We start from the raw sequence: 26,085 nt of genomic DNA, 5'->3' as shown, positions 1-26,085 counted from the left end.
ATCTAAACCCTACAGTGTGGGCTTGTCTAGCTCCTGTTGAGGCTCCTCTAATTCGAAACTAAACCCAGGCAGCCGGCGCCATTCAACCTCATACAAAGATCGTCTGCTCGGCGTTTCTACCGAGATCAGATCCCTTTTTTGGCAAATTCCCCAGAGCTGCCAGTTTCTTTTGGCCCCCAGATTTGTTGACATATGGTAACGGATCCTTCAACATTTATACCCATCGAGCAAGATGAGTTCAAAACATCCCTTGAGACGATCGTGTGCTTTCTGTCGGGCGAGAAAAATCAAGTGCTCAAACGAAACTATTTGCGAGGCTTGTCGTAAGCAAGGTGCCGACTGCATTTACGACTTCGAGCCTCCAAGACCAAAGGGTCGGAACTTGAGTTTCGACGGCACAAAAGCCAACAATCATCTACAGGTACGGAGTGAACATGAACTACCTGACAGCAAAAGAAGGAGATCGTGCTCTGCCAATTCTACCTCTTCTATGTCTCCTGGCAGAACCCACGAAGATCTTGCCCCGTTGGCAGATGGTGTTGAGAGCCTTGCTGCATCCCTCGAGCAGATGTTTCAGGACAAATTTTCCCAGTTGATTTTTGGAGAAGTAGGAAAGACCCAGCAGCAGCAAAGCACAGAGGTCAGATTCACTGGCCTTTTGCCCCTGATTGCCTTTGACCTTGTCGCTTCTGTTGGCCAGAGATATAGCGACTTGGGGTCTCCTCAGTCTAATGAAAGCAACCAATTGATCCGGTCTGGATTATCCAACGATACTTCTACCAACATGTTCGACAATCCTTCAGCATATTGTAGCCCTCTGTCTACCTTTAGCCATCGACAGCGGAACCAGCTTATCGACGTCTGGTTCTCCGCACATCCCCTAACATTTCTCATCTCCAAGACACTGCTGCTTCGAGAAATCCGCGAAGATACCTGTGACGAAATCCTCATGGCTGTGATGCTAGCCGATGCTAGTTTCGTCGTCAGAGAGGACTCGACAGTTGCTCGTGGACATGAACTCCTGCAGTGGGCCAAGACTCAGCTACAGATGCGGCCCTGCTATCACCCTTCCGAGGACAATGATGCTGTATACTCTGGTGTACCTACGAGAGTTTATAAAGGGGTTACCACAGCACAGACTTTGGTGTTGCTGGCCTGGAACGCCCTATCTTCCCATGAATTCCGCCGAGCGATCTGTTATATCGAAGTTGCAAGCAAGCTGGTTACCGAGATCAAGGATTGTATGTCGAAGGATGCCTCCCAGCCGAACTCCAGCCGCATAAATGGTGTTGACGTCCTTGATGTCGAGAAAGAAGTTGTCTCCAATCTTTGGTGGACAACCTATTCCCTTCACATCTGGACCTCCATCCAAGCAGGAGTCTTGCCCAAAACCACACCGTCAACCTTTGACCTCGAATCTCTCCCCGTGACCTCAACCTCATCAGTTACCATTCAGCTTGACCTCGTCTCTGAGAACTTCAATACCTTGCAAAAGCAAAAGGGCAACATTCGAGAAATGCGGCCTCTTGCCCAGGTTGTAAGTACTGTTGCATACCTGTTCTCCCAAACCTCGGATCAAGCCGCATTGAAACATGGCGTCGGTATCTGTAAAGAAGCTATCCGCTCTTTTGGTACAAATGCAAATGGCCCGAAAGAAAAAGTTCAAGATGATGACAGATTGTGGCAACTACTTGTTGCGTTTCACCATACCATGATCATTCAGTTCCTCTTCCCCAAAAATGGCTCATTTTACGAGCGAGTGGTGGTCCCGGCTGAGACTGTTGATCAATTTTGCGCTTCTGTAGAACAAATCATGCAGTCCTTTTCGCCAACTACCAGACAACTCAATCAAAACTCAGCCTCAACATTCCAGCAACCCCTCTCTAAAGCTCTGTGTACTCTCCTGGACACTTGTTCCCGAGCTCTCAACCTCCTTCGGGATAACCTAGGGCTTAGTCTTGATCATGGCTACTTCCGTCCAGAGTGGGATAATCGTCTCTATTCTGTGGCAAGCTCCTTGTATACAATCAGCAAAGACGAGAGATTTTACCAAGGCACAACCTTGCGCAGTGTGCGGAAGCAGATCAAGTCGTGTGCTCGTGCTTTCGGCAGTAATAGCACTACCAACGCGCTTGGGTTGTTGGAGCCGAGCATGAACTCTATGCGATCCATGTCGCACTCCCCTCAGAGCAATGTCAGGCCTCCGAATGGCTTTATCGCGAATAATGAAGCCTTGGTGGATATGCCATCGCCCTTTCAGGCTGAAGCTTCTTCGAGGGTATCGTCATCTATGCCATCTTCGTCAGGCTCCTCTACTAGTGTGTCAACTCACTCGTTCACCCCGTTTGAGGAGATGAACAAATGGCCAGTCAACGAGACTTTTTCTCATGGGATAATGTCTACCAATATGAACTCTCCCCCTATTGTTCAGCAAGGGATTCAGGATGGAACTCCCATGCAGAACATGTGGTATTCGCAAGCACCCCCTATGATGAATTTCGAGGCCGCGGGTCCAGCCTCTCTTCAACATAGTCAGTGGGCTTGGCCACCCACAAGTGGCGAAGAGGCACCATACATGTCTTTCCAAACACTAGATATGGATGAGACCTGAGTATTATTTGTAGGGTACCAGTTTCGATATTGGCTGAATGCAATTATGATGATAACGGACAAAACAGAATGAAGCGTGTTATTTGGTTATTGGCAGACTCTAAAATTGGAACTCGCCGCTGGCGGCATCGATGTTTGCTTGTTGAGCATTGCGTGCGCTGGATCAGTGTTTTACTATGTATATATTTTAATCAAGTGTTGGGGAGGAAACTCGAAACGTTGATAGGGGCGCCAGAAGAGCCTGTGTATCATACATATAGTTTCATCTAACCTTTCGCACATGATAAACAGTTATCGCTTACTAGAGTTCATCATCATACTTTCGTGGCTGTGCCAATTAAGAAGCCATAAACATATTCTATATCATCCTTGCGCAGAAGATGCTCCATCAATAGGTGCTTGTGGTCAAAAGAGTTAACATACATACTTATCATTAGAATTAAATTTAACAAAAAGTTTGTAGTTCGAGCTGATCTAGAATTATAGCCCAAAGACTCAAAATAAATATCTGGGTCAATACTGGGAATACTTGTATGATCTTTCTTCTCCTCTGTATGATAAAATGTCGTCTTGTCATGTTGATCCATACTTGTGTAAAGGTATATGTGTTTGATCTGCCTGCTTTATTAGTGGTAGCTTATGTAACTGTTGCGGAAAGAAAAACCATGGCAAGTATGCAAAGAAGACTAACGTCGGATACGGGGGAACCGGCCACCCCCAGAAACCGGCCACCCGCTTTTTGACCCAACCTCCCAATTAATGATATCTTAAAAAATTCACAACTCTACCAATTTTAATCGTATAAACTTGTAAAGTATACCAATCAATTTAGAATAACGAAATTCACTGAAGAAGATATAAGCGCTGCTCTTTAGATGGTTTCAGAAGGAGTTTCTATAAATAAAGCTGCAGCGGCTTATAGCATTAACCGTTTAACGCTCTAAGATAGAATTAAAGGTGCCATAACACCAAGATAAGCTTATGAACCTGAATAAAAGCTCTTAGCTATTCAGGAAAGAAGATTATAAGACTGGATTATGGTCTAAGCTGACTTAGGGTGCCCTGTTTTGCACCAATAGGTCTAATACTTTGCAAACCAGATTGCAATATGTAATGGCTTCCTAGAAGGCATCGGAAAACGCTGGTTATAGTCTTTTATAGATAGGAATAAAGAAGTGAAGACTTTATCGGGTAAGAGTATGGATTCTGACTGTTATAATGGAGCTTCTACTAAACTTATTAAGGCCTTCTTTATGTTATTGTTGATGCTGGTAGTTCGAATAGTTAAGTAGAAGAATAGATATAACGTTGATGAAGTTGGAATGATGGAAGGGATAGGACTAAATGGTTTATTCCTTGGTTGTAAGGATAAGAAGTCAGTACTTATTTATCAGCCTGGTTTAAGGTCTTGGATTATAATTCTCGAGTATATCTTGGCAACGGGGAAAGTCCTAAGACCTTTGGTGATCTTTAAAGGGAAAATGGTCTAATAATAATATTTTCCTGAGAAATTGGACTTCCTGGAAGACTGGGAATTTACCTGCAGTGAGAAGGGCTGGATAAATAATTATATTGCGTTAATTTGGCTGAAAACGGTGTTTATTCTATCAATAAAGCCCGAGAATCCAAAAGAGCTGCATCTTCTAATTCTTAATAGTCACGGAAGTTATATGACTAAAGACTTCTTGTTTGAGTGTTATAATAATAATATATTCGTGCTTTTCCTTCTAGTATATGCTTCTTATGTCCTATAGCCGCTGGATATTGCAGTCTTTGGACCGTTAAAGAGGGCATATCGAAAATTCCTCTTAGATCTTGCTTCTGTCGCAGATTCTAGTCATATCGGCAAGATTACCTTCTTATACACTTATAACAAAGCTCGGAAAGAAGCTATCACGAAGTTAAATGCCCTAGCCGGCTGGAAAGCAACCGGACTGTGGCCAGTTAATCTGGCGAAGGTCCTGATGAACCCGATGGTTACTTAGCCTCCTGAGATACCAGCTCCCGTTGTTATAGCTATTTCCCCGGCCAAAGGAAAGAATTCTCATCTTCTTATGACGCCCTGATTATCTGTACAGCTTCGTCGGGCCCTCTAAGCTGTCCCGGGCGTTGTCTCTGAAGACCCTGCTATCAGGCTGCTTTTCCGTAAGATTGGCAGTCAATTAGATAGTCATAACTTTGAGATTGAATGCCAAAGAAGAGAAATTACGATAATGCAATTAGAAAAGGAGGAATATCTGCTGAAAAAGAGGAAGAAAGTTATATATAATGGAAATACTAAGTTCGCAAAGGTTCTAGCGATTTTAAAAGCTTGTGAACAGATGCGAAAAGTATTACAGCCACAAAGAACATTATATCGCATTAAAAAATTAAAACTGGAGGATCTTTATACTTAGTTCTATCTAAATATTCACTGATATATATTTCATTTAATATAAAAAATGTGGTAGTGTGTTTTTAATTGAGTTATAATCGCGATCTTATTTTTGGTGTTTTGCTGAGGGTGGCCGGTTTCTGGGGGTGGCCGGTTTCCCCGTATCCGACGTTAGGTCCTAATGCAGTGGGGGCTCCGCCGAATATTTCGTTGCGCAAAAGAGTTGGATAAGAAATCAACTCAAAAAACGATGACCTGTAAGAGGCCGATAAGATCAAAGTCACCTTGAATTATACTAGAAAGTCAGGCCTGTATGATAGGTAGTAATCCCGTATAATGATTTAGCCCTATGCTTTTCACTCAGATAAGAACTCCGAGTTTCAGGGTAGGCTCTTTTGGCATGAAACTTTACTTGAGTTCCTGATTAGAACTCAATCTTCATGCATCTTTGTAAGATAACTTGGCCTCCGCCCAATTCTTCGCTGCCGATTCAAGACTCGGGTACAAACTCAGCGCATCATTTGTTTCTTAGAAGGGAGGGACCGGGAATAATACACTAGTAATGGAGGCTATTACAAAGAAGTAGTGGTCGAGAAGTCGATAAGAGACCGCTTGGATGGGCAACCTGGAAATTCTAGACTATAAAACACGACATCCCGTCTTCTATTCCAAAGCCGGGCAATTTTATTATTGTCGAGCGACGTTCTTCCTCAAGCTCTCATACGTGGCTGTATGTCTCCTACGCAATTATCGCTGACGTCAGCTGACGAGGGGAGCTTGATGCCAAATCGGCTAGCTCTTGCTTGCATTAACCACAAGAAAGCTCGACAACGACAAACCTCAGCTCACTTTTTGCGCCCTGAAACTTCAGTATTCTAAGTGCTTAAGTCCACCAGCCATGAGATTGCTATATGCTCTCCCCGCAACTTGCGCGCTCATCTACCGCGCCAAGAGCAGGAATTCTTTAACGCCCGCTGGCATCTTCGCTGCGACTCTGACAGCTGCCGCACACGCCTATCACCCATGGAATCTTCCATTTGCACTCCTATGCGTATTTTTCCTTGCCGGAACACGCGTAACACACGTAAGTACTTGCGCCCGCTACACGGACAAGGGAGAGGTCTGACGACGCTTCAGATCAAAGAAGGCATCAAGGCCAACTATACGCTTCGTTCAAAGGGTACATCTGGAGGAGAAGGGCCTAGAACACATGTTCAAGGTAAGCACTTGAAGAAACTCCTGAATCAATTGACTGATCTGTCAAGTCCTCGCCAACAGTTTGATGGCCTCTGTCCTCTCCGTCCTCCACGCGAACCAACTACGAAAACGAGAAGCCGCATTCGCCGATCCTAATACTCCGGATCCCACGGGATCACTATGCTTTTCATGGGGCGGTGACCTCCTGGTCGTTGGAATCATTGCCAATTATGCGGCCGTCGCAGCCGATACCTTCAGCTCCGAGCTTGGTATCCTGTCTTCAGGACAACCTCGACTGATCACATCACCAACACTCCGAAAGGTGCCTCGCGGAACAAACGGTGGTGTCACCTTGCTGGGTTTGGGTGCAGGTTTGCTGGGGTCAATGATTATTGTCACCGCATCCATGATATTCCTACCGTCCTGCAGTGAGGAGTCATCTCGGACGCCCGCAGGCGGCGCCCCATGGACGATGCTGGAGCGACGCAAGTTCATGGGGTTCATGGTGATCTGGGGTGCTCTTGGCAGTGTCTTGGATAGTTTCTTGGGTGGCCTATTCCAACGGTCAGTCAGGGACGTACGGTCCGGTAAGATTGTCGAGGGAGAAGGCGGCAACCGCGTCCTAGTAGCCGAATCTGCCACGGACGCGGCCGCTCATTCGAATGTCAAAACCGAGGCGATGCAGAGCGAGGCAAAAGAGAAGCTTGGTGGTTCCGCTATTGTGGACGATGACGATGCTCATGCTGGTGTCTACGATCATAAAGACAAGCACCGCAAGTCAAGTTTTGGAGATCAGCGACCGTCGCGGGCCATTGAAAACGGGTGGGATCTTCTGGACAACAATGATGTCAATTTCCTCATGGCAGTTACGATGAGCGTTGGCGGCATGGCAGTAGCCAGCTGGTACTGGGACGTGCCCATACAGAGCGTCATGGGTGTGTAGAAACACAAGTTAGCGACGTCATTTTGAGGGTCAAGGGCAATTCTTGACCTTGGCTCCTTCCTGCCAAGACTAATGAGAATAAAGTGATGTAAAAAGCAACTCGCTTTCCCTTCTGGTGCCCTTTGATCCATCACGAGATTTAAACCACCATTATCCGTCGCCACTGAATGGTGTTGAAGTGCGTCAAGACGCACGCACATGCTGAGTGCCTCCAGCTTGGCACGGGCAACCCCCGGTGAAAGTCCGTCACCCCCCGTCAATCCCCCCGCCGGGTCTCGGCGTAAATTGCAGCATCTCGGGACGCCAAACCCGGAGTTGACTCCGAGGTGGGTAAACTTTGAGTCCAATGTGAAACCGGCAGAATTTGATTTCAAAAGCCGGCACGGTATCTCAACAATTAGACTCAACCTTATTCGCGCAACGAGTTATCTGGACGTGATTCCATCACCCAATTCTCCAGATCTCGGAGGACGGGAGGGTGGGAGCGAGAAAAGCCAAACATTTCACATCCCCCTTCTGGCGATCCAATAGACATGAGGCCTTTAGTGATCGAGATTAATTGCTCTTTCTCTTCCAGAGATAGCAAGATATCGACGGAAACCTGGGGTAAGCCCAGAATCGGATCAGTTCCTGTTGCTCATTTAAATGCGTAATAGTCTCAAGCTTGAGTCTGATTGGTCTGGCAATCTTGTAGTGAATCAAAATGGGGATTGCGGGGGGCGGCAGATCTCCATCTCAGCAGTGTGGGACACTGAGTAGGAGCATTGCCTCTTTGAGCAGCCATTCTGCTATTCTAAGGTAATAGAGACTTAAGAAGAGTTTATGATAAGTTTTGAAAAGGCAGTAATACTGTAGAAGACTATGATATATTTTAGGATAACTTTAGTTTAAGAAAGACACGGGAGGTGCAACTTTGTCCCATAGCGCAGTTGCCAAACCAAAGTTTCGAGCACTTGCTCCTGCTTTGAGATAGTTAGTGTTCTTCCACTCACAGAGAGGGAACGATCTGCGTAACTCTGCTTCCTGACCGGCAGCTCACGCGAGCCTCAGATGAAGAAATTTTCTGAACATGCATTTCTTCTCCTGAAAAGACTCACTCAAAGGGGCCCTTATCCCTTTGGTGTTATTCTTCTTGGCCTGCCTTATCATTACCATACATTTACTTGAGAGCATGTCAATTAAGTTGTCGGAACATGCATTACCCCTGGCATCGTTAGGGGCTCTATCTTTTCTCATGGTCTCGTGCGTGTGAGCCCACTGACAAGAACCGTTTGTTGCAGCCAGTCGGATTCAGCTCGGGAATAATTGAACCCTGACACCCGGCAGAATGGAGTCCCTCCAGTTCTAGATCAATTATGATTTATCCAGGGAGAAATGGAAGAAGAGGTGAGCAAAATCGAGTGACACGACCGGACCGATGCTAATAATTGACGGCAAAACCCCAGCAATTCAATTATACAACTCATCGCGTATCCCCGAAGCCGGAGACCACAGCCTCCCAATCCAGGACAAGGCAGACCTGGAGAAGTGCCTGAAAGTCTGGAATGTCCCGAAAGCTACATTGCAATTTCGTACGGTCTGGGGAAATGGAAGAGGACCTGAAAATCGGAATTCATGAGCGATTTACAGTTCGGTAAGTGGTGAAAATAGCCAACCAGAGACGAAGATATCTGAAACGGGTTTGAAGCCGTCCGTCGAAGCCCAACGTGAGATAACAGGCATTATGCAGAACATGCCCTGAGCCAATCACGGCTCAATGATAAGAACCTGCAAGTTACTGTCCATCTCGGGTGTGTGGCTTTGGTTCGTTGGGTACGGTATTCTTTTTTTGGGGTGGCGTTGATGACAGACAAGGCTGGGCGTGCTTGGAGAGACACCGACTCGTCGCCGGGCAGCGCTGAGAATGAACCCCAAAAAAGAAGCGGTGGTAGAAGGAACTGCACTCCCGCCTAGGCGTTGCTGCCCATGGTTGGACAAGTTAAACAAAGAAACAGGGCCGTCTTACTAAAATGAGTATGGTTCGCCTGGGGCTCAAGAAACGATTTGGTAACAGATCAGGGACAAACCGGAACCACCGAGGCTGTCGGACTTTCTGGAGAGTCACAAGCACCAGGCCTTAAGTGGCTCTCAAAATAGCTGGGCCTGGGTCCTGGGCATGGAGTATTTTCGGGGCATCCATGGCTCACATCAGAAGGGCTCAGGGCGCAGTTTGGTCCTGGAGTTATTTCTGACCTGCCCTGTGTGCACCTCGTTGCTTGTGTTCTGTAGCATGTGCGAATGTGGGCCAGACGCCAGGCTACAAGGATTGCACCCGTCCCACCCAACCCCAGAATCTTTGCCCACGAAAGGCGCGGGTACCATCAGATAGCCTCTGCTTGAGAGTGGGAGGGAACTTTGGGGGTTCGATTTCCTGGGGAAGAAGACGGAGGTGCGTCGGGATGTCTTCTTATCTATGGTTTGCGAATATACTGACTCACTTAGCGACGAAAGATATTGCTGCACGAAGCTTTTGAATGCAGGATATGCAATTGGTCTGAATCCCCAAAGCTGGGAGCATATGGTTTTCACTTATCTCACCCCCACTATGCCTTATCCGGGCACGCTGCACCACATACGCACAACCACACGCGCAATTAACTCTACTTTTAACGTGTTAATGGGTCATTGTCGCGATAAGACTTTGGGTCAATTAATTGCGGTACACTGGGTCGCATTTCCCCAATGGAGTCGAGGCTCCGTAAGCGGAGCAAAGCGCTTCATATCCGCCTATTTTCAGACAACTAATTGTCAATGAACAGGTTGAGCCGGCACTGAGCCGAATTGTCATCTGAACCAGCGAGCAAACCTCGCCGGCCCGGTGATGATTAGATAGGACGACGAAAAGCACCGCCTTATGCCGCTGGGGATACCCGCCGAGCGGCTGTGGCAAAGAAAGCATGAGTACCTTGCACACACACCGTCTCCGCCGAAGCCGCCTTGTTATGTCATACTGTATTCAGCACTACTGTGAGGCGGCAGTGCCCTGAAAGTTTCGCTACGACAGCGATACCACCCACTGAAGGAGGCATTGTTGATAATGAGCCGGCTGCCGGAGAAGCATTCACGAGCTGGGATGGCTATGAAGTGATTGAATAACGACCTACTCAATGAAGCTACTGCTCCCTCTTGAGTTGTGTCTGAGTAGCGTGGCAAGAGTTCAATCAATCTGTACGGGAGTCAGTTGCGGTAGACATCGTCTTTTGGTGACGAATACGTGCTGTAGAAAAAGACGATCTGTGTTGAAATCAAGTATCTCCCCTGTGTGTGTAGTGTCCGTTAGTTAAACCTACGCCCCCCCTCCTCAGAGTGACCTTGCCGAGCGCCAATCGAGGATAGTGACGGAATACACTTAACCCCACTCTGAAAGCCGGTAACAGCCACGCCCCTGCATTCGGCCACAGGGAATCCTTATCTTTTGGCGGGCGAGAGTGTCAACCTTTCTTCAGAAGACGGATAGAATCCGTAAACATAAAACCCGCGACGCCCCGACCTCCCAAGATTTTGTTTTTCGGTCATCCTACACATATCCGTTTGATTGTTTGATACATTTGTATCTCCTTTCTCATACCTTGATTTGGAATTCAGTCGATCTTATTACCACAAACCACAAACCACATTCACAATGGTTGGTCCTCTTTATGGCAAGCTGCCTATCAGCAAAATGACTAACAAAATGTCCCATAGGCTGCACCTATCACCTCAAGGACGGAAACTCTCCAGAAGTTCCTCAAGCTCGATCAGAAGGGCATGATCATGGCTGAGTACGTCTGGGTCGACGCCGAAGGCGGTACACGATCCAAGTCTCGCGTAAGTCCAATCTACCGATTCTACATCCCGGACCCACTCTTCCTCTTCCGATCCGAAACGGCGAGGCCGGCCATGACGCCTCTAGTCTGGCGGCGTCGACTTGAGCCTTGGAAGCGGTGTTGCGCCTGCCTTGTGGAATGAGCATTAAAATAGTGATTAAGCTTATTCTCCACGATGCGGGGATGCGTGGCGCACCGATCTATCGGGCTCACGTTTGTGATGACAGGAGGAAGGAGCAAGGGAGCAGGAGCTATATGAAACTCGAACATCAACTTACAAGTCGCAGACACTCCCCGAGAAGGAATACAAGCCTGAGGATCTTCCCGTGTGGAATTTCGATGGTTCTTCTACCAACCAGGCCCCCGGCGACAACTCAGATGTCTACCTCCGTCCCTGCGCAGTCTACCCCGATCCCTTCCGCGGCTCTCCCAACATCATCGTTCTTGCTGAGTGCTGGAATGCCGATGGCACTCCCAACAAGTACAACTTCCGTCACGACTGCGTGAAGGTTATGGACACATATGCCGACGACGAGCCTTGGTTTGGTCTAGAGCAGGAGTACACCCTCCTAGGTTCTGACAACCGACCTTACGGCTGGCCCGCTGGTGGCTTCCCTGCTCCGTAAGTTCACGTCTGCATCTCTTGTGCGTTAATTGACAATGTCGCAGCCAAGGCGAGTATTACTGCGGTGTCGGTACTGGCAAGGTTGTCCAGCGCGATATTGTTGAGGCTCATTATAAGGCTTGCTTGTGTAAGTGAAGTTCTGTGAATGTGCTCTATCAAGACATAAAAGTCTCGTTATCATAGCCATTCCATGATCACTGTTTACGATTCATGTCTAACAAGATTGTAGATGCCGGCATCAAGATTTCCGGCACCAACGCTGAGGTCATGCCTGCTCAATGGGAGTATCAGGTCGGTCCCTGCACCGGCATTGAGAGTATGTTTATTCTTCTCCATGTGGGGCTGCTCGGTTAAACCTTGGCATGTCCCCACAAAACTCCGTATATCACTAACCACCAAATTTTGATAGTGGGTGACCAACTTTGGGTTTCACGATTCTTTTTGCATCGCGTCGCCGAGGAATTCGGTGCGAAGGTCTCCCTGCACCCCAAACCCATTGCTGGAGACTGGAACGGTGCAGTGCGTAGTTCCTCCCCTTTTCTCCAGATGTAGTACTAATATCTCACAGGGTCTTCACTCCAACTTCTCTACCAAGGCCATGCGCGAAGAGGGAGGTATGAAGGTTATTGAGGAAGCTCTGAAGAAGCTGGAGCCTCACCACGTCGAGTGTATCGCCGAATACGGCGAGGACAACGAACTGCGGTTAACCGGTCGCCATGAGACCGGATCGATCGATAGTTTCTCTTGGGGCGTCGCAAACCGCGGAACAAGCATCCGCGTGCCACGCGAAACCGCTGCCAAGGGCTATGGCTACTTTGAAGACCGTCGCCCGGCTTCTAACGCTGACCCTTACCGTGTCACAAAGGTTTTGCTTCAATTTTCCATGGCTTAGAGCGTGTTTTAGAAGTTCATTTTAGTCGGACGGTTTCCGTCTCATGGTTTACGGCGCGACGGTATGGGAAACTATTGATTATATAGATAGCATGATAACTAGTCCTGAAGGACAGTAATGACAAACGATCAGTAAAATATCCTGAGCCTATATTTTGCTTTTGTCAGGCCCGTGATTGTAAGTCGGTATGACCATCCTTTTTCAAGTTGCAGGTAAGTTTCGAGGTGTCGCCCTTTGTGCAACGGCCAGAATAAGTGGTCAACATGCTAATTTGATCAAAAGATGAGGGACGCAAACTGAATTGCAATGACGGTGGCTGTTGGAAAATGGTATGTTGTCGAATTTAAGCTTATTTGCAACACGTGGGGCACAGCCACGTGACTACCCCGGATGGTCTTCCGCCGGTAACCAATAAGTTACAACCCAAATATTTGGGGCAGGTGCTTTCCAGTACCGCGTATTCGTTTCGGTGGCCGAATGTTATTGCTACAGTAGCTTAACTGGCATGCATACTAAGTGTCGTACAGTTTGCGATGAGTTCCTTGATTTGCCTCGTAGCCTACTTCTGTGATGCTGGATCCGTTTAGTGGTCCTCTCTGCTTATCGCAGGTGGAAACGATCAGCACTCAATCTACGACTGAGCTGGGTACTCCATCTACAGTTGATGATGGGTATGCGAGATAAGGTCGGTAGGCGCAAATGTTGTACTTTATGTTAGATAATAGATATGCTTTCACTGCGTCTCCGCAACTTTCGCAAGTTTCACATGTGACGGTAAACTTCCATCCCACCTTCCGTAGCGCACATTCCCAAGTGCAAATAGTGGAAGAAGAATATCTGTAGCACTTGCCTCGGAAGATTTAATCGCATGAACTTGACCTTCTCGGCATTGGTTGACGTCCTTGAATATCCAAGGACGAATCGGCACGACCCACGAGGAGGAAACATGTGATATGCAAGCTGCAGGCACAATATCCAGCAATTGGATCGCCGCAAGGCACATCTCAGAATGATCCGTCACATGACTTACACAGCAATATGTACGCATCTTGTCGAGCACGTCCCTCGTCGTGTAACAGGCTGTCATCATGGTAGATGGCACAAGGAAGAGCATATGGATACCACTGCCAAATCTATCGCTGCCTTGGTCGACTTTATATCACGGCTCGACTAGTAACGTTCGTTCCTTTATTTTCTGCTCATTCGTTTGTCATTTTGACTTTTGCGAGACTTGAGATGTGCTCTACGTCATGTCATGACAGATCACTTATCATCATGTCGCAGGAAAAGAAAATGCAAGAGAAAGTGGCATACCCCATTTGACCGTCGACTTGGGATCCCTCTGTGCAGAATCCGGTGCCGCAACTTGATAGGACACAAGAGTAGTACACACAAAAAGCGACACTATGACTCTCCACACGAGGGCGAATAGTGCCGCAAGTCGAAATGCAACAAGAGAGCGCCTGATGGCGCCAGAAATGCTCAGGCATTGGCAAGGGTTGGCGCCTTATCCGTTCGATCACTCAACACTGATGGCGGCAACGCATATCGAGTTCGATTGAGTCGAACAGCGGTGACAGACTAGGCCTTGGCGCCAGGCAACGGCCGCATTTTACAGACATGACAATTTCGTTGATACGTCAGTTGACAGCAAAAGGCAGGGAATTTTCATCACTAATCGCATAGGTCAAAATGACATGGTCACATGCTGCTGGCAGTTCCTTGTCTACGTTAATTAGCCATGACGCGACTGGCAATGGAACGATACCCGTCCCTCGAAGTGGAAAGAGAGATCGCCATCTATGCAAAGAATCTCCCATTGAGTTGGGCAAGAATAAACGACTTGCGTTACAGCTGTATTTTTGATTGGGGTTATATGCGAGTGTGGAGTCACTGGAAAAATATCAATATAAGTATTTGCTTTTCTCTGCGAAAGGTTCTTCATGGCAAGGACACTACAGCTACTACAGTCGCTCGCTTTCCGGCAGTCTTGAGGATAAGAACCAAAAGAGGGTCATCACTGGTGGCTTTTCTTCGTGGGTTCAGTCTGGGGGTAGTAGTCTGCTTCGTGCGGCATCTGCAACCAGTGCGACTGTTGGCAGTAGTGCACCTAAAGCGTCTCTTGATGCTGGTGTTACTCACGCCCTTTCAAGCGAGGATGAATTTTCAGACCTCGATATGAGAGACCTCGATCAGGTCGACTTTCAGCAGCTGGAAAGCCAAGTTTTGGGCAGGCTTCAGTTGTTGGTGAGGATGATGGACCGTCGACCCGTGAAAACGAGGTTGTCGAATTCCTTGATTCCGATTTGAATGACCTAGGTGCGGCCAGTCGACAACTCCGGGACATCAAACGAAATGCAACGATAACATGGAATCTCAACATGAATCATCCTAACGAATGACCAACTGGATAAACCATGCGTCAAGAAACACAGCTTCGCGAAGTCTTCATAGTGATCTCAAAGGGTCATACCAAAGTTGATGCAGGTGTATACCTGTTAGTTGTGATATTATTGAACAATGCAGCCCTTGGACGCGCCCAAGCTGATCGACGGCGCATCAAGTTTGGATTCATTCGAGACCAAGAGCATATAAAGAACGATTTGTATTGTGTCTACTCACAGTTTATCAACGATTGGCCATAAGTACCGCCCGCCATCGACTGCTCCTGACAATGAACGCTTTCATGACATCAGCGATCTTTCGACCAGAGATATCATTGAGTTAGCCAGATGTATACTCAGAGCGATATGGAGGACAGAGGAACAGGAAAGTCAGCAAATGATCTTATAGAGGAGGCAATACCAACATGAGGGTCCCGACTCAAAAATCCAACTGAGACCTCCAATTGAGAACATCCACTTAAATGGCGACTAGTAATAACGACTGGAGATGACAACTGGGAACAACAACAAGAAACGATAACTAAAAGCGACCACCAGAAACAACAACTGAAAACGACGAGCGAAGAGCCTGCCCTTGTGTGTATCAAGCTGTTGGCGTAGCCTTGTCAACATTAGACTTCAACGAGATGACTGCGAGACCTCACCAGACCCATACCAAGGGTTATAGGCCAAACGCACTATGGAACATTACAGTCACCGGCACGAAGGCCAATAGAGAGGGAACGACAATCGACCGAAGGGAACACGGACACTGATTCAAACTCACGTCGAATGTCGAGGATACCACCAACACCGTGGCGAGACATAAGCTGGAGAAGGATCCATGCCTGGCAACTCTTAGGAGTGTGACACAAGCTGGTACTATATCACACCAGGCTCGAGTCAATGCAGTTTCGTGATAATAACCCACTCGACCGAAGCGAATGAATCGAGCTCGACACACAATACAAGCCGCAGCCAAGACAACTGAAGGCGACGTCGCAACGGAATCATCATCGAATGCAACTCTGAGACAAGACACAAGGTCGAGATGAAAATAAATAAATAAATAAAAAGAGAAAGAAAGAAAGAAAGAAAGAAAGAAAGAAAGAAAGAAAGAAAGAAAGAAAGAAAGAAAGAAAGAAAGAAAGAAAGAAAGAAAGAAAGAAAGAAAGAAAGAAAGAAAGAAAGAAAGAAAGAAAGAAAGAAAGAAAGAAAGAAAGAAAGAAAGACATCAGGCCAATATGGCCTTAAAGTCCAAGGTCAGATAATGATTCGTGGTGAAAGTTGGGCTTGAAGCGAAACGTATTTTTAACACGACAATCGACACCAACGCAAGATACATACTCGAGAGCAAAACCGATCATGAGGACAGATGATTTATCACCTCAACAAACAGCCCAGATTCAACATAAGACTCAACCATGATGCCAGACTCGAAAAGAAAATAAAGCAAAGCGAAGCTAACCAAACCGGTAGGCGACCTCAATGCAACAAGCACGAGGCAACATATATGCAGACTCGGACTGGATTGCAATGCAGATCTAACCGAAAACCTGTATGAAATAAGAATCAGAATCGAGATAATACACAACTTGGACGAGATCTAAGGTCAAGACACAAAAAGTCAAGAGCGAATAACATAACGCTTACTAAGACGATATATAGCTTCGAGGTTATATCACATCAGAATCAAGTAAATTGAGAAGATTCATATCTGGATTGAGCTGAATTACAACATCGAGATACAATTACAACGCATGCACGACCGAACCAGAGCTTTACACAAAAATATCATGCCCAGATCAACATGGCATATAGGCACCCGGTCAGATGCAAACTTGACCCCGAGACAAATATTCGTCAGGGTCAATTTACAGATTGGGGTCAGGATCGATATCATGAATATGAGACTGAGAGAGAAAATGCGAAGCCCAGTACGAGGGACCCCAAGGATAATTTCAAGGTCAGACTGGGAGTATATCTACAAGGCCATCAAGGGATATGAGAACAAAGGGAAAAAGGGCGTGGAAAGGAAACAGTATCCAGCAAAGAGAAGGGTGAAATGCGAAATGGCCGGGGAAAGGCGGAGACAGGTTGTGGGTGGGGTTGAAGGGTCACCAAGGGTGACGGTGGTGAGGTTGTAGCCACAGGCTTATGGAAGGGCATAGGGTGGAAGATGAGGGGATATACGAAGGATGACATCTGTCTGATGATTAGGAGGACTAAGGATGGAAGACGAGGAGATGCAGACGATGAGAAGGGATGGCCACGAACTACGAGCAACCGGGATTTCAAAGGCCATCGACGTTACCGAAACTATGAAGGCCAACTCCCGTACGACGGATGGAGTACAAAGAAGCAGCTGTCAACCGCCGGACTAAGGGACAGCTCGCGCATATATCGCAACCGCGAACTACATAATCACAATCCGACCAGACTTTCGTTGCCTCCAATATCACTGTACAGTCAGCTTACAAGACACGATCATTTATAAGACAGCCACCACCTCCAAGGCACCGAAGACTAAACAGCACTTGAGATGGTTCGACCGTTCAGCAAATAATTGCTCAACGATCCGACAAAGGACAGCGACCACCATCTTCATTTGCAGCCCAGACATGACGTCGGGAACTCAAACGATCGACACATAGTCACATAGAGTGATCGCTCTTTATTCTACAAGACTGAGCCTTACCGCCAGTCACGATACAACACCATCATTCGTTATCGCCCAGGTCGCAATCCTATGGCCCATATGCCTATGATTCCAGGATGGGCGTCTGATGAGGAGATACTGTTCAGTCGGAGTGCACAGGTGAGTACAAACGGGGCAAGCCTCTACTCGTCAGCATGAATCTCGAAAGAATAAACAACAAAAGTCAACAACACCACAAACAAGCAGCTTTCAGGATATCCCTCTTGCTCACAGGCACATCCGATGTCTAGCAAACAATACTGCAAACAAGACAAGGCCACAAACAAGCAGATGGCAGAATGTTCTTCTGCCTCACAGGCACACTCAAGGATAAACTTCATATGAACCACAAACAAACAAGTCATTCAGAACCAGCAGAACAGACTTTCTTCATCTGCACTCATCTATAAACGGCCTACTCATCAGCCGTGTAGACTCTTCGAGTCTGAATCTGGTCATCGAGATCTGGTCACTGCTCCCTCATCAACGGTTAGTCTCATATTCCATCTGGTTTAACGTCGTCTAATTTATTCTCTTTGGGGACACCTGGGACAGGCTTATCACGTATATTAGAGAATCCAATTTACACAGTTTACAAAGTAGGTTATCGTCCGCCATCAACTGGACATGCTATCAACAATGGTACTTGATCGAAGTTATGTAGTGTGTTTCGTAATGCCTGTGTTGATAAGGGAATGATCTCGGCCACCCATTGCTTCGAGCTTTAGTAACTCATAAGCATGTGGGAAGAATCTAAAGGAGAGAATACATAAGGAGAAAGAAGCTATTATGTAATGCATAAGTCGATATCTACTACTATGTAAGAATAAGAAATACAAACATTCTTCTATCGGAATGAGGAATCCCTTCTAACTAAAGCAACCTCCTACACTTTAATCTGCGCCTGACTCTTTATCCTCAGAGTTATGATGGTAGTTTCCAAGCTTTTGAGAATTTTCAATAAATTATTGATAGCTTTAGGCATTCTAGGGAAGGCAACAAAACTTAGGGCCTCGATCATAAATGACCGCAAGACTTAGGTAAGTTATCAAAAGCTGAGGGGTCCTTTGATGAGTTTATTTTGGCACCCTTTGTCTAGGTTTGAAGTTTTCTTGGAGCGCACTTTCAAGACAGAGACCCCTGTCCTCTCGTGTAAGTGAACTGTGCGAATTACTTCCCCGATAACACTGTTTTAATCAGATATGGGGCTAAACTTTTTTTCATCAATACTCCAAACCTCCAGTTGCTCATCAACCACATTGATCAAGATGTCTCCCGTCGAAGAAACCGGAGACCAGTTCTCCGTCCTCCCAATAAAGATCCCCGCCACACCGTCATACCCAGAGACCGCCATTCACGAAGTTCGTATACGGAAAAATGCGCCCAAGATACCTACCGCCAACGATTCACGAAGTCTATTCCTCAAGAACATTCCCGCCGACAGTACAGAACCTCACTTTCGCGCTGTCTTTACACAACTTGTAGGCGCTGGGCGCTTTGAGAGTATTACCTTCGAAGACGAATCACGGACGCTGCTACCTATTGATCCTGCGCAAGCCACAAAAGTTGCAGGCTTTGCGAAAAAGAGAAAACGCGGCGACGTTGAGGCAGAAGAGCGGGAGCGAGAAGAGGAAGCTGCGCAATTACCGCAGATCTGGCCGCGGCGCGTGCAACGCAGCAGCAGCACAGCAATTGTGCTTCTCGCAGACGAGAAGAGTGTGCAACTAGTCCTCAAGGCTATCGCAAAGCTACAGAAGAGTAAAAAGTATCCTACATGGGGTAGCGATCTCTCCGACGACGTGCCCTCCCTCGGCTCATCATGGATCGCATCGCATCTGCAACTCTCGCGTGTCGACAAGCCAGCCACCCAAAAGGCTGTCCACGCCTTCTTCACTGCATTCAACCGCAAGGAGAAGGAGGCTATCGAGCTGGCTAAGCGACTGCGCAATGAGCCAGACGAGGATGGTTTCGTTACAGTGACTCGCGGTGGACGGGCCGCTCCCGCCAGCCGAAACGAGGCCGAGGAAGCCAAGCGCAGAATGATCGAGAGGGATACCAAGAAGAAGTCTGAAACCAAGGACTTCTACCGCTTCCAAATGAGAGAGCGACGCAAGGCGGAGCAGATGGCTTTGATGAAGAGATTCCAAGAGGATAAGAGAAAGGTGGAAGCGATGCGGGAAAAGAGGGGCAAATTCCGACCAGAGACATGAGACGCTTGGTAAAGCTACGGTTCATGTAAGTCATGATGGTGTTCCTTTTTTGTCTTCATGATGACGTCGCGGGGCCATCGAACATGATGGGGTAGCGAGGCCTTTGGTCTCCCATCTGGGTGCCGAAAACAACCGCGTTACAATCTTCTCAAATTTGTCTGAGACAAAGACATTGTTCCATATTCTGTCAGACTCTATCCGTGGACCTCACTGACAAGCGTAGCTGTTTCTAGAGCATGTCAAGCTCGGTCTACACAAGGGTACTGTTTCAAAGATATCCATGTTGACGCGCAACTTATACCCGAGTCATTCTGGCTTCTCGTATTCTGACCATTGCGACCCAACACATCCCGTCATCGCCGCTCGGATCAACACCCTTAAGTCTGATAAGGGTCCAGGAGGAGATGCAAATTTTGCCACGAGGCAACATTCGGGCCTTTGGTTTCTACCACGTTTTAACTCTGTCTCGCCTCGACCAAGAAGCTGTCAAGACGGGGAGGACCTTGTCAGAAAGAGGAGATAGAAAATATAGAATCAGTGCGGCTTCAGAGCTCGACCATGTTTCAGACTAAGATTTTGAGTTGACAGTGCATGTTATGCCAGCAGTTACCTATGTCTGCTTCAATGTCAAGTTGTCCATGGAAACAATGCACAACACCATTGCTATGACATTTGGCCATTTTTCGACCACATCTTTCCCCTCACCCATACCTTGATTAGGCTGTATGCTGTGAACATGCCCAATTTCGGCCCATCAGCATCCTCGTCGAGGCTTTCTAGTTTAACAGGTGGGACTGTCGACCCAGACAACGACCCTCACCAGCAAACTCCAAAACCCTCACTTTTCACCTAAAAACAGAAAAAAACTTGATCATCTGCATTGCCACCTGTCGAGCGCTGTCTTGTCAAAAGGATGACCCTGGCTGGTCTTTCATTCAGGCCCGCCTCACTTTTACAGGGATCTCATTGGCGGACGCATTGTTTACTTTGCTCCCCCACATAGCAACCAGCTCTCCCCACCAAAACAATTAAAGGGACCACAAGCTTGTACACTTATACAGGAGGGATAGTACTAGTACCTTTGCGCAGGAAATTGATGAGAAAAAGTCAATCTCTTCAAGAATCGAGGATATGTGTATCAACTTTGGACTCGCTCGCCTATCACAATGATCGATACCGATAATCTTCGTACAGCATCGCTGTATATCAACAATCAGCTTCTATCTAGAGGTTTACTTCGCGATGGCCAGAGTATTGATTTCGCTGGCGCGGCCTTCAATGGCGATGAATCTGGAGCTACGATGGGACGGATCGTGAGCGTCTTAAACGATCTAATACTCCGACGAGATGTACGTTAGCTCTCATATGTCTTGATACAACTAACAGTCACAGCGTGATGCAGAACATCGCGAATCTCTCTCAACCACCATGCGCACCCTACGCGCCGATAACCTCAAACATACCAACGACATCGCGCGACTCACGGAGAAACATACCGAGGCAAAGAGGAAGCTAGACATTGCGGAAGCTTCAGAGGCTGCTCTCAAAACACAAATGAAGTCGGCAGACGCCGCCATACGCGGTTTAAAGGAAGAAGTCGCCCGCACAAAGGGACTGGTCGCCCAGGCACGAGCTGCATGCGCAACAGACGTCCGTAGACGAGACCGCCAAATCGATACCTTAAAGAAACAGCTCGCCGAAGCTGGACGTGCACGGGGATCCCGAGCAAACCCCAGCGTAACCTCAATCCTCGTCACAGGCGATGTTGGCGAGGAAAAGTCGACAGGTCGCGGAGGCACCACGGCAGCAGATGATTATGATCTGCGCAACGAAACAAATGCATTCTTGGCCAACCTGGCTCAAAATCTTAGTGAAGAAAACGAAGCTATTCTTTCCATAATGCGCAAGACGATGCAGCAACTGCGGGACATGAGTGGGTGGAACAATGAGAACCAGGATAACCTTGTTATTCAGCAGCAAGGGTGGCAGGATATGGCTTCGGAGCTGGACTCTGTGCTGGAACACATGCGAACTATCCTAACGAACCCCTCGTTCGTGCCAATTGAAGAGGTCATGGTTCGAGAAGAGGAAATCAGCCGTCTCAAGGATGGTTGGGTCAAGATGGAAAGTCGCTGGACTGAGGCGGTTCATCTGATCGATGGCTGGCGGAAGCGTATGGCTGCTAATGGACGGCCGATTTGCGACGAAGAACTTCAGATGGGACTGCGTCTTAGTCCGGTAAGGGTACGAGATGTAGAGGAGACAAGGCACGCATCTGCTCTCAGACTTTCTGCTGTTGCTGAGGAGCCCGAGGATGAGATGGATGTTATCGACTCGCCATGCCCTTCGCGCTGTTCCCCTCGCGTACAACTCGTCCCGGAGTCAGAGCCTGAGGATGAAGTTGACCGGGAAAGTGATATCGAATCTGACTACGACGAAAACATACCCATCGACGACTATGACGTTGAGGAGCCTAATGTGCAAATCCTTCAACAGTCCACAGCAGCTCCCCTCTACCACCCAGACCCAGACTCATCGCCACTACCAGAGCCTCCCCAGCTCAGCCCCTTGAAAGATTCTGCATCCGCTGGAAACCGAGGCTCTCAACCACGCAAACATGGCAAGGGAGATTTCACTACAATTGCCGAGGAAAACACATGGGATCTTGCTACAGAAGGAGGCTCTATTCCTGTCAGATATGATCAAGAACCTCGCGATCGCGTGTCGTCTTCTTCCTCACTTGATGAAGTCCTCCTTGTCAAGTCACCGGAAACTGCTCCTCAGGTTAACGAGATGAAGATGTCTACTCCCCGACACCAAAGCTCCCACCGCAGCAGCGACGACCAAAGTGAGACTCAAACTTCACCCAGCCGTTCCCCTCGTCGAACAGCATCACGTCTCCCCCTCCCACGAAACATCGATCCCGCTCCTCAGCAAAGTCCTCTCACTATGGCGACTATTGCCGCCAAACTGGCCGCTTCAGAGCGTGAGGCCGATGCTGCTCGTGTTCGAGCCAAACTTCGAGCTGCCCGTGGAACTCGTGGAGTCAAGAAACCAACCATTACTTCATCTCAGCCTGACCAGGCTACCGAATCCACAAACGAAACCGAAAAGACAAATGATTTTGAGAATGTCGATCCTGTAAAGAGGGACCCAGTATCGGCTGATGATCAGCTGAAGCCCGAAAAACGACGCCGTGAGCGCCGAATGAGCAAGAGTGCATCGCGACGTAGAAGTACGTTGAGTCCTTGGGAGCTTGAAAGCTTGATGAATGGAAGCGTACAGTAATGAGAATTTGTCAATGACGGGCGGAATCCTGGAAAGCTTACTTGGGCAATATGGGTCTGGCGTTTGGTGCAGAGAAGCGGTAACCCGAGAAGGGATCAAGTTTAATACATTTCTGCTGGATGGCATTTTATCATACTTCACGCGAGAACGGTCTGCTTGCTAGTTGTGGAAGGAAACGTGTAGATTCATATAAACGCAACTAAAATACCCCTTAACAACATGCCTTTCGTTCCCCAAGCCAGCAAGTGGAAAAGCAAAAGATTGACTGAACTAAACAGCCGACTCCCTGTCCTTGATTCCGAATTCGTAAACTCCAATAAAATTTCATAAGTTACTGGCGTGTCCTGTCTGTAAATTACAGAGCGGGCGCCGTAGCAATAAGCACCGACATGACAGCAGCTCCTCCGAGGGCGACGTACCCGACTGCTTCTGCCATACGACGAAGACGCTTGGTTGGTGGGGGTCCCAATGCTGCAGTGTGGCGAGGCCTTGCAGTCGACTGCATCCTGCTTCTGCGGTGCGCCTGTCGGCGAGATTGGCGGTCGTTAGAAATTTGTTCTTCAGTGGTAAGTTGAGAGATTTCTTCGGCCTTTCTCTTGGTTGCAGTGGATTCTGGTGCCGGAATCGTCACAGGTTCAGCTGCCTTTGCGGCTTCGACCGGTTTCGCTGGCTCCACGGCTTTGACTGGTTTGACCAGTTCAGCTGCTTCTAAAGCTTCAGCCGGCTGGGCATCACCGTCCTCTACAACATCTGCGTCATTCTCTTGGGCCACCACCTTCTCAGTTGTCTCGGTTGTGACTTCGATACCAGAAGACTTCTTGCTCTCTTGAAAAGCCCAGGCGGATGAGTCGTCCAACTCTGGCTCCACAGATGTGGTGGTGGTTTCGACGTGCTCAGGGGGCGTTGCCAGATATCTAAGACCAGAAGATACCAAATCGGAAGCGCGAGGTTGAACTTCATCTGTGGTCTGCTGGACTTCATCTGCTGGTTGCACTTGGGTTTTGTTTTCCATCTCTGCCCGCAAGAGACATTGTTCCAGGGCTGGTGCCCGACGGACGGGGTCGATGGGTCGAGGTTGAGGTTGTGCGCGGGCAGCTGCAGCATTGGCTTCTCTAGCAGCAAAGAACTCGTACTTTCCATGTTTTCTGCCGACAACCTCAGCGGTAGAGTGTGTGATCATCTCATGGTTGTATGTGTCGAAGACTGCTTCTGAAATTGGGGGAAGCTTCAGGGGCGACGTGCCATTGATCGACATCATTGGAGCAAGATCTGATTTCCATGTATAGTGGCTCTTGTCCAACTGGATGAGGTTGGCACTATCGAGTTGCTGAGGAACATCCCGGGTTTGAGTGCTCATAGAGTTGGCCAAGGGCTGCGCAGGGGTCTTTTCGGGTTTCTCACTCATTACAGATGCCATGATAGTAGCCTCTTCAAAATGACCGTTCCCTTGAGGGGCAGGTTCCTGAGTGTGGACTGTAAAATGGTCAAAATGGTCCAGAGCGCTGTACCCCATGAACATACCTTGCTCCTCTTCAAACTCGTCATGTTCGGCAAAGTCTTCTTCTTCATCAACAATGGAGTCCCCTGCAACGGATGACATTGCATAGTCGATACTCTGGCAATCTTCTGAAATGCCACCATAAGAGTCGTCTGTGTCCATAGAGTTTGGTGACAAGTCGTTTTCCCCTTCTTCAGGCTCTTCCTCCAGATCGGAGAACTCGTGGCCCGAGACAGAAACAGGTTCTGGCAGCTTTGGGGAAGGTATCTCTAGAATGTGTGGAGAGTTGTCGAAAGCCTCAGTTCCATCCCTAATATTGGAAAAAGGACAATGATCATCTATTGTCAAGTCGATCGGACCATGACCAAAAGATGAATTAGCCATTCTGGCAGGGACAAATTTGTTTGTGCGCAAAATCTCGTAGCTATTGTTCACTTGGTCTTCGTCACTGATTAGAGATTCGATATCGCTATCCTCAGGAACGCGGAAGCTATTGCCGCGCAGGTCGGGGCTAAGATAATTAGCAAGGAGACATGAGATATTGAAAGATGACATACTTGATGGACCCGTACGTCTGACGGACTATCATGGCGCAAGGGTAATGTTTATCCTGGGGTCGTTCAATGAAAGCACCAAATTTGAGCTTGTCACCACTGGCCACTTCATGATTCACATTCGTTTCGAGGCGAACGTCGTTTTTATAGGTCCCATGAAGAGAACCCGTGTCCTTGACATAAAGTTTCTAGATGAAAAATTAACACAAAGTTACTAGAGAGTTTTGCCTCCATAAACCTTACCTGTTTGTCGGCGTCAAGGGTGAAGAGTGCATGTTTTCGAGACATGACTGGTGAATCGAACCAAGCATTGCTCTTAGCAGCTTCAAAAGCTCCATTTCTTTTGCTGGTTCGGCCGATTTCGATGGTCGGATTCTTTTTACTGAGAAAGATACGACGAGTTGGAAATGAGAAGCTAGGCGAGGGGTCAGCGATCGAGAGTGTGATGGAGACTATGAATGTTAGTGATCATCAAGGTCCAAGGAGTATGATTATTCTGTTGTTTGGGTATTGCCTTACCTTCATCACGATACTCGGGTACCGCCATTTTGATTTCTTGTTGATACCGACAAAGAAAATATGCGGACTCTCGAGTGAAGATGATATTGTGTGATGATGCTCTTGATGGTTTGCGGTACACACTGTCTCATCTACCTGCGCTGGCCCACTTCTTAAGATGTGAGCAGGGCAAACCCGAAAGTTGTGCGAGGTTAACGACGAAACAAAGAGCAGCCCTGTCGAAGAGGGGATACCCTCTTGGTTCGAGAGAAAGGTTGAAAGATAAAAGTTAAAGGCAACACAGATGAAGGTAAGAGGTGTTGGGAAGTCCGGAAGGTGATGCAGGCATTGTAAGTACCTTAGCTCCGATAAGTGGCGGGGCTTATCGCTGCCTGTGGGCTGTCACCTGTCCCGTCTGCCTGTTACGGCAGTGACCTTGTACTGCTGCCCCACTTCGCGGGGTGAAGGG

The 26,085-nt window shown here is 47.8% G+C and overlaps 6 protein-coding genes across 6 annotated transcripts; 5 read left to right on the top strand and 1 right to left on the bottom strand.

The window, feature by feature from the left end:
• The first annotated feature begins 100 nt into the window (after positions 1-100).
• On the top strand, positions 101-2,889 carry FOBCDRAFT_160973 (uncharacterized protein). Its single transcript, XM_031183750.3, has one exon. It carries the CDS (start codon positions 233-235, stop codon positions 2,609-2,611), a length of 2,379 nt encoding a protein of 792 aa, XP_031039392.3. The 5' UTR covers positions 101-232; the 3' UTR covers positions 2,612-2,889.
• A 2,993-nt stretch (positions 2,890-5,882) lies between these two features.
• On the top strand, positions 5,883-7,124 carry FOBCDRAFT_135995 (integral membrane protein DUF92-domain-containing protein; the record flags this gene model as incomplete). The annotated part of the gene is given in 3 exon segments (XM_059607946.1): positions 5,883-6,068; positions 6,122-6,243; positions 6,263-7,124. 3 exon segments carry the CDS (start codon positions 5,883-5,885, stop codon positions 7,122-7,124), a joined length of 1,170 nt encoding a protein of 389 aa, XP_059464878.1.
• Positions 7,125-10,567: 3,443 nt separating this feature from the next.
• On the top strand, positions 10,568-12,623 carry FOBCDRAFT_222994 (uncharacterized protein). Its single transcript, XM_059609624.1, has 7 exons — positions 10,568-10,788; positions 10,848-10,970; positions 11,257-11,591; positions 11,639-11,721; positions 11,824-11,910; positions 12,004-12,113; positions 12,163-12,623. The coding sequence occupies exons 1-7, from the start codon at positions 10,786-10,788 to the stop codon at positions 12,484-12,486; spliced, it is 1,065 nt and encodes a 354-aa protein (XP_059464877.1). The 5' UTR covers positions 10,568-10,785; the 3' UTR covers positions 12,487-12,623.
• A 6,189-nt stretch (positions 12,624-18,812) lies between these two features.
• FOBCDRAFT_34323 (ribosomal RNA-processing protein 7-domain-containing protein) lies at positions 18,813-20,084 on the top strand. The gene is made up of 2 exons (XM_054704571.2): positions 18,813-19,803; positions 20,012-20,084. Exon 1 carries the CDS (start codon positions 18,837-18,839, stop codon positions 19,776-19,778), a length of 942 nt encoding a protein of 313 aa, XP_054560546.1. The 5' UTR covers positions 18,813-18,836; the 3' UTR covers positions 19,779-19,803; positions 20,012-20,084.
• Positions 20,085-20,810: 726 nt separating this feature from the next.
• FOBCDRAFT_160961 (Afadin and alpha-actinin-binding-domain-containing protein) lies at positions 20,811-23,272 on the top strand. The gene is made up of 2 exons (XM_031183739.3): positions 20,811-21,127; positions 21,171-23,272. Exons 1-2 carry the CDS (start codon positions 20,945-20,947, stop codon positions 23,064-23,066), a joined length of 2,079 nt encoding a protein of 692 aa, XP_031039381.2. The 5' UTR covers positions 20,811-20,944; the 3' UTR covers positions 23,067-23,272.
• FOBCDRAFT_222987 (uncharacterized protein) lies at positions 23,230-25,940 on the bottom strand. The gene is made up of 5 exons (XM_031183737.3): positions 25,638-25,940; positions 25,362-25,570; positions 25,122-25,306; positions 24,588-25,075; positions 23,230-24,539 (listed from the first exon to the last, which is right to left on the bottom strand). Exons 1-5 carry the CDS (start codon positions 25,663-25,665, stop codon positions 23,422-23,424), a joined length of 2,028 nt encoding a protein of 675 aa, XP_031039379.2. The 5' UTR covers positions 25,666-25,940; the 3' UTR covers positions 23,230-23,421.
• Positions 25,941-26,085: the final 145 nt, after the last annotated feature.

This window comes from Fusarium oxysporum, chromosome V (genome assembly GCF_013085055.1).
Source record: "Fusarium oxysporum Fo47 chromosome V, complete sequence".
NCBI lineage: Eukaryota > Fungi > Ascomycota > Sordariomycetes > Hypocreales > Nectriaceae > Fusarium > Fusarium oxysporum.
Note: the sequence above shows the minus strand (reverse complement) of the source record. Positions and strands in the feature narration are given on the sequence as shown.